This window comes from Protomyctophum parallelum (genome assembly GCF_964188405.1).
Source record: "Protomyctophum parallelum genome assembly, chromosome: 9".
Lineage (NCBI taxonomy): Eukaryota > Metazoa > Chordata > Actinopteri > Myctophiformes > Myctophidae > Protomyctophum > Protomyctophum parallelum.
In genome coordinates this window covers 38,588,085-38,601,638 of record NC_139706.1, presented here as the reverse complement: position 1 = coordinate 38,601,638, position 13,554 = coordinate 38,588,085, and the positions used below count along the sequence as shown (strand labels likewise).

Sequence of the window (13,554 nt, the reverse complement as noted above, 5' to 3'; positions counted from 1 at the left end):
CGATCTGTATCCTATGGTATTAACAAATCACATACTTGGTTGGTTATCCAAAGGCATTTGGCTGTGTAATGTCCTTATATTGTACTGTCTGTGTCAAACTTTCCAAAAGAAAACTAATTAATTTCACACAATTTCACATTAAATTGTTACACAGACATGATGCAGCACAAGTTTAGTCTCTTTTGGCTGTGTCACCATGACTAAGACATGGGGCATTAGAAACCAAGAACATTCAGAATATTGGGTAATGTTAAAATGCTCTTATCGTCTGTCACATTTTTAATCCAGATACATGTAGAACTTTCATAGCATGCTTGTCTGCCATAGGGGAGGGGGGAGCCCCTGGCTTAGGGCATGATCCCAATACACAGCTGTGTGGGTTGTGTTCATTCAATTCCTCAGTAAACCTCTCAATACACACACACACTGTTTATTTTCACAACAATCTACCCTCTGCAGCTGGACTTGTATGACCCTGCTCAAGCAAAACACACATGCACACAACCATCCCAAATTCCTGCCATGAATCTAATAAAAGTTATAAAAACCCATCCGCACCATCCCAGGTGGGTGGCATATGAGATTTTGTATTTCCTTTGTTTGGTGTGTTTTGTGCTGTGCACAACTGCATGATCTCTGCCTAAAGGGACTCGGCTGGATTCTATTTCTAGTAATGCCACTGCAGCCTACACTATAGTGCGTGTCTATCTCTCTGTGGGGTTGTGTTTAATTCTGTTAAATAAATGGACACTGTGTTGCTCATGGACCGGTGTACTTTTCATAACTTAAAAGTGGTTTTAGAATGTACATAGCCTGTAGCGTAGACTTATTCATTTGCATAGTGGTTTTGAGATGTCTCATGTCTGCAGGGAAGGCGAACAAAACACGTCTCCTCCTGAGGATGTCATTTCCTGCTGTATAGTGTACACAACACGCTGGTAACTGGTTGACTGTCACACAGTCACTGCGTATGAGTTGCTTATTCCAAGTAACCCGACTTGAAGAGAAGGCGGAGTTCGAGTGACAAAAGCCTCCGTTAAACGACACGGGATCAGTACACCTCACCTTGCGTGGACAAACGGTATACATTTCACTTTTGATTAATAGAATCCGAGCGGGGAAATCTATCCAGAAGACCGAGAAGACGTGTGTTTAAAAACAAATATCCCGTTTCACGTGTGGCAACTCGGCCAAGGTAGGCACTGCGGAAGACACTTTAAGTTTATTTACCCTGCAAACTTTATTATTTGGCTTTGGGTTAAATTAAGTGTAAAACGTACGCATACATAGGCCGATAAATGTAAACTGTTCTCAGTGATTAATAAGTCGACGTAATTTAGATGGGCTATTTCTGTTTGTTTATTTGCGTCCACATGATTATCGTTCATAATCAAGGCTTCTCCTACAGGTGGTGCAAGTGCTCCATATTTTGATAACGGTCTCTTTCCACTCATTTCCACTGTCTTCTTGCATAACCTGGTTGTGTGTGCAGCTTTTGCATTTTTACCGTGAATTCGATTATTTAGTCTAGTAGCCAGCCCATAGAGCCCCATTGTGAACCCGGACATGTTGATTACACCAACGTTTTATATTATAAATGTTTAGTATGGGTCCCCAGCATGTAGAAACTGCCGGATGCTAACTTGCATATTTTGAGCAATTTTCGTAATCGGCATAATATGTGAGCATACCATTAACAACCTATAGAAGGCAAAATATTCAAAATGTCATCATGCTTTATGTAGCATGTGACATGTCAAACTAGGGGGTTTTCATGATGCTTCCAAGCATTAGTTTTGCAAAAAAAAAAAACATGCCCACCAATTGTGCTGACATCATCACATTTTTGAATATTTTGAAAATTGCTCAACAATCTTTCAATCTGCGTTTGTTTCATATAAATCCACCGTAGACTAGACGTGTTATGACTAATATATGAACTACTTTCTGTCAAGAAATTCTCTGCAGGTCATTCTTTTTCTATCTCAAACCCTGTTCACAGAACTTCACACCATACAATGTTTGGCTATGGTGGTTATTGTCATCACTTGCAATCCAGACCGTGTTATCCAGAGCGACCAAACATGTCAAAGCAAGTTAAATGTGAAAATACTGCAAACATTGTCAGTTATTATAAGTGGCCATGGATTTGAGTGCTACAGTATGAGAACAAAGATTATGCTATGACATGGCTTTTTCAATGAATTGAATAAAAAAGGACCCCAATGTAAACAAGCCAATATACCATAATAGGCTTTCTTGGATTCATCCTTTTAGCAGACCTTGTATTGTACTGTACTTCCCTGTGCTTGCTCCATGCAAACTTTTAATAATGTATTCAATCACTCAGTAACCCATGAGGTGAAATTAACAACACCATCTGAACTACATAGTCAACAAACTGAAAACCCTTCCATTTGGGTAGATCTAAAGGTGTTGATAGAATCCAAGAAAGCTCGCCCCAAAACACACTTGACCAAAACTATGCCTAAACCTACCTTATTCATAAATTTAACCTCAGTAAAACTATGCCTAAACCTAACCATATTCCTAACCTTAACCTCAGCAAAACGTATACAAGAAAGTATACAAGAACCGCTGGGGGTGAATATGTTTTGGTTACCATCCTGTAGAGTAGACACTGAGGTTACATTTTAAGTTGCTCCTCAGCCGAGTGAAAACCCAAAGTAATTGATGTTGATGTCTTGAAGGACCCCAATGGAAACAAGCCATAGGCTTTCTTAGGTTTAAATTGAACTGTACATCCCTGTGCTTTGTTCTGCAAACTGCTAATAAAAGTATTCAATCAATCAATTGTGAGAGAGAGGCTCTATCTCCAGCTTGTTTATCAACCTAAACGTACTTCTTTGACTGGGGCCCACAGGGGTCTATAATTGGTACATTCTTCACATTTTAACTTGTTTTTACACGTTTAGTTGCTCTGGATATTAAGAATGTCTGAATGTCCTTTGTTTACACCAAATCATTCTTAGCCGACATGCCCAGAATAGGGACATTAGGGTTCACGTGGTAAAGTAGGTGAACAGATTAAAAAGTGTTTTTATTATAGCAATGTCTATACGGTACAATACAGGTGGAAGACCTGTGTTGCATATAAAAAAAATCTTTTGTCTCTACATCGTCCTGTCTATATGAAGCAAAAATGTTTTTTTTTTTTTTTTTTTTTAATATTAACAAAAGAGGAGGGGGAGGGTAGATTCTGAATGTGATGATTCCCAACACATTGAAAGGTACCTCTTTTGTATCATCAGGTGTTCTGCAGAGTGCAGAACAATATGGGGCACTCCATCTTTTTGTGTCTGGGTGTGCTGGTGGTGTTATGTGGCCACAAGGGGGTGCACTCTCAGGCTCCTAGTCCCAACTATGGTGAAAGAGGCTCTGATTTGGGCTTGCAAGTGTTCCAGCATGTAGCCCGCTCAAAGCCCCTGGAAAATGTTGTGCTCTCACCCCATGGAGTGGCTTCTATCCTGGGCATGCTGCTACCAGGAGCCCATGGAGAAACCCGAAGGCAGGTGCTCACTGCTCTTCGCTATAAGAAGAATGGTAAGGGATTTTCTTTTCCTTATTTTCTTATAGTGTTTATGCCTCGTCATCATCGCACCTGCTTCAAATTACCTACCGGGTGTGCGGAAGTCATCTCTCTCTATATACTGTATAGTGTTGATGCTAAAATTTGAACAAAGTTGAGTACTCAGTGGCCTTTTGGTTCGAGTGTCCGGCGTCCGCCCTGAGATTGGGAGGTCAGGGTTCAATCCCACGGCCGGGGGTCATACAAAAGGGGCACAGGCTGTACATCATGGCTGGGTGATGCACTGTACTTACGTTGGATACGATTTGTCCACATTATTGATGTGGTGTCATATTGATTATTTTGCATGCTCTAATTGGACTTGTGTAAATTAATTAATGCAGGTGTTTAACAAAAAATGTACTTGTCTTGATCGCAACAATGAAAGCAAAGGTTTCATTTTACACTGAAGAGTTAAAGATCTATAAGGGTCCATTTGGTTACCTCTAATGAAATTATGGTAACTCCATTTAGCAATAGCTGGGGACCCCCTCAAGGACCACTGATGGTCCCCAGACCACTGGTTGAAAACCACTGCACTACAGAAACATGGCCCTATGGGCCACAAGGTTTTACTGGGAGTTCATCTGGTAAAACAAGGTCTGGACTCCGTACACAAAATGTACAACTCAAACTTTCTTTGAATGTAAATCAACTCATTGTCATGGCTGCATACCTTGCAGGTGTGCTGGTTGAATGTATTGTTTTAAGCCTCAACTGAACTCCACTGCGTGAGAGCTGATTCCATTGTCCTTTCTTCCTGTTAGGACCTTACAAAATGTTGAAGAAGCTCCACAAAGCAGTGACGGCCAAGTCAAACCAGGACATTGTTACCATCGCTAACGCCATGTTTACCCAGGAGGGCTTCCCCATGGAGGAGGCCTTTGTAGCCACCAACAAGGCCAACTTTCAGTGTGAGAACAGAAGCCTCAACTTCAAAAACACACAGAGGGCAGCAGATGAAATTAACGCCTGGGTCAACAATAAGACCAAAGGTATGTCCTTTTTGTCCAGATCTTTGACTTTGTGGTCATTTCACCTTTCTTTATGCAGTTGGGTAAACAAAGACAAATTATTTATTTATTTAAATTCTGGTAATGAGAAAATAAATGAAATCCTCGGTTTTAGAATTTCCAGACATTTAATATGTGCAAATAATCTACTCATATTGCGATATGGGTCCATTGGGCTGTTCGGAAAGTATGACTTATTGGTTGCAAAGGCAGACCTATTGTCATTCTCGGCCAGAAAACGTTTCCATATTCTCCATATTTCAAGTTACTACAGTGTCAATTGTCAAACAAAAGTAGCAAAAAATAGCAGATCTACAAGCGTGAGAATGTAGATCAGCTATTGTAACGCAGGTATTTTTTTTTCCATTTCCTGAAAAGTATGTCGTTTTGGACATGCAAGGTTTCTGCCTGACAGCAACAATATCCTCTTTGTTCAGGTCACATCCCCAGCCTCATCAAAGCAGACATGCTGGACCCTGATCTGACCCGTCTGGTAGCAGTCAACTCCATCTACTTCAAAGGCCTTTGGAAGTCCCGCTTCCAGCCTGAGAACACCAAGATGAGGAACTTCAACGGAGGCAACGGGGATGTATACAAGGTTCCCATGATGTCCCAGCTGTCTGTCTTCAACATTGGTGAGTGGCGATTAGTTGGTTGCTTGACCTCCTGTCGTATAAATAGTATAACAATATGTGAAAAGAAAATAAGCTGTTGTTTTTGGCATTTGCTGCCTAGTTGTCAAGTAGTGCCATATTCATTTCTACGGTGTACTTAGTACAAGTAACAACTAGCACCATCTAGTACACTGTACTAGATGGTGCTAGTTGTTACTTGTACTAGTACTAGTTTCGCCCAGGGCCCGTATGCACCTTCCCAGCACTTTTGATGCGTATGCACCGTCCCAGAAAATGACGTAATGACTACTTGTGGTTTTCGATGGTAATGATGATATGTTTTAGTGTTGGGAGGATTAAAGGTAATGTATACATGTATGTAATCTGGCACCACTGCCGTATCAGGCACAAGTAGTCATTACGTAATTTGCTGGGACGGTGCATACGCATCGAATATGCTGGGACGGTGCATACGCATCAAAAGTGGCACACAGTATACCGCTAATCAACTTACAAATTGTCACCTACTGTAAGACACCTATACTCTGATCATGATTTAGTATTAATATCACTATAGTCCAAGATTAAATAAATTTTAAACAATTGACAATTTATAATAAATAATTAAATAATTATACTGTATACGTGATAACATATTTTATTTCAGTTTATATACTACTTTTTTACATGCATAAAGTAGGTAGGTAGCAAATAGTTAAACCTAATAATTCAACATTTCAAACGTTCCTTCACAGAGAAACTGAGATTTGACAGTTTGTAGCCGTCGAAAGTACTTGCGCGCTCTGCTTGCGCACTAGTAGGCCATTTATGTGCAACAACAAGCAAGTATGCACTCGACAGAGTGCAGTTCTAGTTGGTACTAGGTTTTGGGAGTCCAACCCATAGACATAGAAAGGTAGACGCCTCCTTCGGCTCTGGGCCGTCTGTATCTTGTGGGAAGGAAAGCCATAGATATTTAAAAAATAGATTCCTCATTGGCCGCTCAGTTCGTTGGAGCCATGTGTGTCGACAGGAGGGCGGAACAATTTACACTCTTGGGCGGAAGTGCGCCGGAAGTGTGGAAGGCACTCTACGCCACGCTGCCACTCAATTGAGTCCTACTGGCCAATCACAGCACATCTTTTCAGAGACTTTGTCAGGCCTGAACATCCGCTCTGTGACGCAAGCAGAATCTTCTGTGAAGCACCACACATTACTTGGTTTAGACTAGTCATTAGTCCTACAACTACAACCTATCTCAAGCCCTCACCCTAACCCTAACCTCCCACAGGGCAGCACACCTAAACCTAACCTTAAAACTCCTCCATTGCCACCGGTGGATACCAGTTTTGGCCCTCGTTGCCACCGAAGCCCATTATAAATAAAATAAAGAATTTGTAATTATATTGTGCATGTAATGTGCATATCATCACCTGAACACCAGATTAGAGGAATTTTCGAAATCTGTAGTAAAAAGTAAAATAAAATAAAATAATTTAAAATATTTTTGACAAATAAATAAATAACTGCGCTCCGATATAGTGTTGGTCATTTTTCATAGTTTATCAATTTAATGTAAAACGGCACTGCAGTGCCTTTTAAAGGCCCCTTGTGTGAGTGCTACCTAAAGCATTTTAAAATTGAGCATAGAGCATCCTTTTTATGGTTTACTACCAATTTAGTGTCCATTTATATGATTGGTGACTTATACAGCGTATTACACTGTAGTGATGTACTGTAGTGACTACAGTACATCAGTTGGATAGATTTGACCCTGTGTGAAATTAAATGACATACCAGTGAGTCTTCTATATTTAGAATAGTCAAGTCTCGCAGAGTAATAAAATATGTCAGGTCAGTGGGCATGGATCTGGTGCTCAGCTCACCCGCCTTTGTAGTTCATTTACTACAGTTTGTCATGAAGTTGCTTTTGGATATTCTGTGCCTTGATGCTTGGCTTAATTCCTCAAGTCCTTGTACATATCAGAGGAAAGTGTTGAATAATAATTATTATTTTATTTATTTATGTAAAATATGTCATATTTTTATTTAAAAAACCATAACCCCCCCAGCTGTGGGTTCATATGGTTGTGTCTTTTGAATATATTGTTTGGGGTTTTTATTTTTATTTTATGTGGTACTGTGTTTTTATAGCCATTTAATAAACATGACTTAAACACATTTGCCTGTACTCTGGCATCATTGTGGTTTGGTATTCTTTGTTTGTCCACAGACCTCTATAACCCCTAGCAACTAAAACCCACAACAGAAGAGAAATTTGTAATTATTTCAAATGTCAAAGCAGTGCTAGTAGTCCCTTTCCCACTGGTCTGAAAACCCATGTACACCCACTAACATCTGGCTTTTGGCTATTTGGCTTTTGATGCTATTTAGTGGGAGCGGTTACAATCTGCATTCATTCCCGGGACAGACAAATGACTGCAGTAATAGTATGCACTATGCAAAGGTATTTGACTCCAGCTTCGATAGGCAGCGATGGAAGCATGACACCCAGGTAGACACGGTCAGAGCTATTGACAGAACATTCATAAAATATTCAATGTGAAATCGACTTACAGTTGATTGTGGAATTTGTCTGGGGGCTTGGAGATAAGAGCATAAAGAATGCGGAGGTAACATTTGCCATCGGACAACCATAGTTCCAAATATTGAATCCTAATAATCGTTATCTTCTACAACATTGCCTTTAATTGATCTTGTATTTTTTATTTTTCATGTCCTCACTGTACTGCATTACTGCTTGTTTTTTAATGTCGTTGCCTTGCTTTTCTTTTATTCTCCATTGTTCTGTAAAGCACTTTGAGCTGCATTTCATGTCATGAAAGGTGCTATACAAATAAAGTTTTATTATTATTATTATTATTATTATTATCTTTACATAAATACAGAGACCCCAAAATGTTACAAACTTGCCCCTAAAAATAATTTACAAGCCCAGTGTGCAAGTAAAATTACAACCTTCTGTAATATTTTCAATCCAATGCAAAATAAATTCTACCTTTTTTGTAATCAGAATCCTCTATTATAAGTAGCCTATAACCCTCCATCCCCATGCCTTACAATTAATCCATTTTAATGTACTTGCATGAGAGAGAGACACAGACACAACAAACGTACTTATTTATTTTATCCTATGAACAAATGTATTTGATATATGTGTATTGTGTAAGCATATTAATGTAACACACCAGTAAAACAACCATAAAGGCATATCTGTCTACTGTGGCTGGCTGTCAATAACTTATTTTTAGCGAGTTTTCCCACATAACAAACATCTGTTAATTACGCACAAGGCAGCTGGTGTTACCCCTAAACGATATTGTGCGGCAGCCTTAACATTATGCCGATTTCATTTGCGCCTAGAGGTGTGGCGGAAGGGCATGTAGTTGCGCTATCTGAACATGAAATTGCTTTCATGCCCACACGCATATGGAAAAGCGCCCTGCGGGTCCTCAGACCTATCTGTCTATCTATCCTCAGACCTACCTATCTGTTGTCGTGCATTCTCGGGTGCACATTGGGCACGCAAGGCATGCAAGATCCCAGAGCTGATCTGAAAGACTTGTACTGTACTGTATTTTACTCACTTATACCATAATCCTATCCTATGAAGTAAAATAAAAGTTTACCGCTGTCTTCATTAATCCTTGTTTATATTTATTTGTCATTTTTGATGTTTCTTATTTTCTCTGTAAATGTTTTTAATGTTTCTTCTATTTGTAATCTGTGAAGCACATTGCATTGCACTTGCTGTATGAAATGTGCTATACAAATAAAGTTTTGATTGATTGTTTCTCAGTGCAGCGATTTCACACTTTTCACTTTTGCCCCCTGCTGCCCAAAAATATCTAATCTAACAGCTTTGTGAGCTTGTAGATCAGATATGTTTGGAGCAGCTCTAGCAGATAGAAAATGCAGAACAAATCCCTACACTCAAGCATTCTGAATTGTGCTGCACAGTGGCATTTGCTCAGAACCACACACTTCAGTTACATTAATGCATTGCGCAGGAAATGAAGAAAGGATTGCGGCTGTAAAGTCGAACACCAGCACTTCTGAATTAAGTGATTGTGAATGTGATTGTCATTGCAATTTTACTGTAATAACTTAAACTCTTTCCGTGCCCATGACGTCTTTAACGACTTTTTTCAAAGTGGTTATTTGTGTTCATGACTTTAACGTATTTTTATGCATACAGACTAGCCTCGCATCCATGTACCGTAGGCGGGTGTTGTGTCTGTATAGGAGACGATTTTAATTCCGCTATGGTGGGCGATTACATATTCCCCCTCCATTCACTCCTGTTATAAGCACGATCTTTAGCAGCGTTTTTCTCTGAATCCTTTCTCCATCTTCGCCTGGATTGGCAATTAGGCGATTTTTGTAGCTCAATGAAAAATCTCCAGTTAGCATATTAGCCCTTCTAGCGGCACAGAAGGAGCCCTCGGGTGACTTCTGGTCAGCGGCGCTAGTTTCCTGGTCCGTTTATTTTAAGGTCCGTGCGGGCACGATACACCATTTGATATGCGCATGCGAATGCTATCTTCACCATGACCACAGGGAGTCATAACCTTCAACATTTTGTTCTTCTCTCAGGTCTGGCCAGTACTCCACAGGGGCTCAAATACAAAGTTATTGATCTGCCATATCACGGCAACACCATCAGTATGCTGATCCTCCTTCCCGATGAAGATGACATGTCCCTCTCTGATATCATCCCACACATCAGCACGGCCACTGTGCAGAGCTGGACCAAGTTGATGCACCAGAGGAAAGTCCGGTTGCTCATTCCCAGGTAAGATGAACACGCACACTTTATTTTATTTTGAATTTTTTCTAGAAGATTGTCCCTTGAGTTGCAGCAACTCGTGTGTCAACTAAATCCTCCATTAGAGATCGTATTAATGCAAACTAGATTCAACGAACTCAACTCTGAACACATTCTAAACATGCCCCCGAAATATTGTACTGGGCAAATGGACTGTTACCACCTTCAATAATAATGATAATAATAGTCTTTATTGACAGTCTCCACATATATTTTCTTTGTCATGGACACTTGTGCAGAACATTAATAATTCTACTCGAGTTGGAAGCATTAAAACCCATTTTAACTCTCAATGGCTTTCTTTCTGAAAAATAACATTATTGTAAAAAGATTCACGTGTTTAGATATTGCTATTTACAATGATAAGTGGACGGGAGCTGGTGCCACTTGGACCCGGACGTCATGTAGGACTACAAAATGACGTCGGACTAAAATACAGAATAGTTCATCGTGTCAAAGTGTGCTTGAGCAAGACACTTAACAGCTTCTAAAGTGTGTGTGTGAATGGATGCATTTAATGAACATTGTAAAGAGCTTTGGAGAAAGCTACTATGTAAATGCACTATGATAAATACGGCTTCCTGTGACAGTTTAGAATCTGTATCAGATTTTGTAAATAATAATACTCATACTTATTATGATAGTGTGTGTGTGTGTGTGTGTGTGTGTGTGTGTGTGTGTGTGTGTGTGTGTGTGTGTGTGTGTGTGTGTGTGTGTGTGTGTGTGTGTGTGTGTGGTAGATTTACAGCTGAGGCACAGGTGGAACTGGAAGCCCCCCTTGAGGCGCTAGGGATAACAGACATGTTCAATGAGGCCAAAGCTGACTTCAGACACTTGAGTGAGTGACAGGCCTGACGGCATGAATCCAACCTCACATAGCCCGTCCGACCATTAGCTTCATATTAAAAGTATCACTGGTTGTTTACTGCAACGGAAGCCACACATAACTATGAATCACATCTCACTGTCCAGTGTGAAAAGCTGAATCACTCTGCTGTTCTTTTCCGGCTATTGGAATAAACACCTTAGAACACATGAACACACTTTTGTTTTTAAAGCACTTTAGCGACCCCTTGTGGATTAATGTGCTGACCAGTGGAAGTTTACAGCATGGATTCAAAATAAGGTATTTTCTCAGGTGCTGAGCCTGTGTTCGTATCCAAGGCTCTCCAGAAGGCTAAAATTGAGGTGAACGAGGACGGGACAAAAGCAGCGGCTGCCACTTGTGAGTACTAATCTAATGTGTTTGGGGGTCGTGATGCTCACTTGTATCCAGGTTTTCATATTGATATTTTATGCATTTTTTTATGTCATTTTTGTTTTGTTATGTCTGCTATTGTTTGTTTTTCTGCATAGCTGCCATTTTGCAGGCGAGGTCTTCTCCACCATGGATCATTGTAGACAGACCTTTCCTCTTCCTCATCCGACACCACCCAACAGGTACCATACATTTCCTGTCCAGGTTTAATCAACCATGAATTTGCAATACTCAATAACCAGGCCAGCATGAAGTGGCATTTTGGAATATTGGATTCTATATTCACATAAGGCAAAGGATGAATAACACCCTCATGTCACAGGCACAAGCTAGTCGCTTTGTCTTGTCACAGGTTCCCAAACCTTTTAGATTGTGACCCAAAAGAGAAATTAGTTAGTTTGCCCGGGACCCAAACTAGTGAAAATAGCAGATCTACAAGGTCACAACGCAAAGCTTCGGCTCGCTCCACGTTGTGAACTTATATATCGGCTATTTTCACTACTTCTTAAAGATTTGTTGTCTAATTTATGGAATTTCTTAGATTTTTCTTTTATTTCTTCATGAAATTAGTGAAACAAAATCATTGAATTGGTTTTAATTAATTAAATGTTTAGCTTTTTGGGGGAATGTTTTTTGAAAATGTTTTGAAATAATATTAGAAACTAAATTTAGGAAACCAAAAATAAAGGGACTCGTAAAAATGTGTTTGCGACCCGCATGTGGGTCTCGACCCACTGTTTGGGAAACGGTGACTTAGAGCACTTTGAAAAGACATTGAATAAAGAAAGTGTTCATCTGCTTTTCTCCATTTATTCCTTCAAAACACCAAATGTCTTTACCAAAACTAGCCGATATACCAGCGATATACCATGTCAACTTGTATAATTAATTTGGCTGAATTTTGGGAAAATAACCCAGCTAAATGGGTAAAGAATTTCCCATGCATTTTCCCCATAGACGTTTCAAAAAGTATTTATTTAAAGATCTGTAAGCCTCAGACAAAGCCAAATCGGATCGTGACAAATCATGACAATAAACCAACAACACAATATTTTGGGCCGAACAAATAATTACAAAAAAAGTGTTGTACCCTAAAAATTGTGTTTGTTGTCATGAATTGTCACGATCCGAGTTGTCTTTGCGACTGTCTGAGACTTATGTTAAATTATTACCTTTTGAAATGTCTATGAGAAAAATGCATGGGAAATTCTCTTCTGGGTCTCTTGTCGTTCTGAAAGGGGGCGGGACTGTGACGCTCTATAGCGCGTGGTTAAGCGCTTTGACTTGTCTCTAGCGTCTCTGTTTTGGGCTTGTCAATATGGGTGAACAGCTTCCAAATTCAGATCTAAAAGCTCACAATGTGAGCTTGTAGAATGTAGATCAACTCATTTCACTATTTTCCATATGATCAAGAGCTTAAGTGGTTAAAATTGTACAAATACAGACTGTTCTGTATACCATTTCAAGTTTCCTTAAATAAACATCCAGCTGAAATGCCAAATTGGCATTTCAGCTGGATGTTTATTTAAGGAAACTAAGTTTGATGGATGTATTTGTTCTCTGTTCCAGGTACTATTCTGTTCATAGGTCAAATCAATCAGCCTTGAGCCTACAGCAACCTTCATCTGTGTGGGATTTAATGGCACACACACACACACACACACACACACACACACACACACACACACACACACACACACACACACACACACACACACACACAGAGTTGTTGGTACCCTCATGTACAATGTGGACATGTGATTTTTATTATGTTAGTCAATGTTTCTGTAATGCAACAGGTTGTATAACATTTTGCAATGACTACATTTCCAATTGTTTTAAATTCAACTTTTGTATACTATTTCAATTTTCATGAATTTTTTACAAGACCATGAATGTCAAATATTTGTTTTATCTGAACTCTGAAGATAGTTTTGTTTTATTTATCGTGTTACCTTTTGAATTTGGTATGTACTCCATTTTAGAAATCATTTCAGCTGCACACCATCTAAATTGTCAGTTTGTGTCTGTCAACAATGTAGCCCTAGAATGTCTCCTGTTACATACAGTATTCTAGGTCTAACAACAATATAGCTTCTTTGAAATTAATGTTCTCTCATTTAGGAAGAGTTATGTTCTGTTGTCAAACTTTACGTTATTAATATAATATTCAATAAAGTGAACAACACCCACACCCATAACAATGTCAGTTCCTGTTTTGAGTTATATTT

The 13,554-nt window shown here is 39.5% G+C and overlaps 1 protein-coding gene across 1 annotated transcript; it reads left to right on the top strand.

The window, feature by feature from the left end:
* Positions 1–834: 834 nt before the first annotated feature.
* On the top strand, positions 835–13,532 carry serpine2 (serpin peptidase inhibitor, clade E (nexin, plasminogen activator inhibitor type 1), member 2). Its single transcript, XM_083772764.1, has 9 exons — positions 835–1,195; positions 3,273–3,564; positions 4,357–4,584; positions 5,040–5,237; positions 9,834–10,032; positions 10,806–10,903; positions 11,204–11,290; positions 11,422–11,505; positions 12,893–13,532. The coding sequence occupies exons 2-9, from the start codon at positions 3,297–3,299 to the stop codon at positions 12,928–12,930; spliced, it is 1,200 nt and encodes a 399-aa protein (XP_083628890.1). The 5' UTR covers positions 835–1,195; positions 3,273–3,296; the 3' UTR covers positions 12,931–13,532.
* The last annotated feature ends 22 nt before the right edge of the window (positions 13,533–13,554 follow it).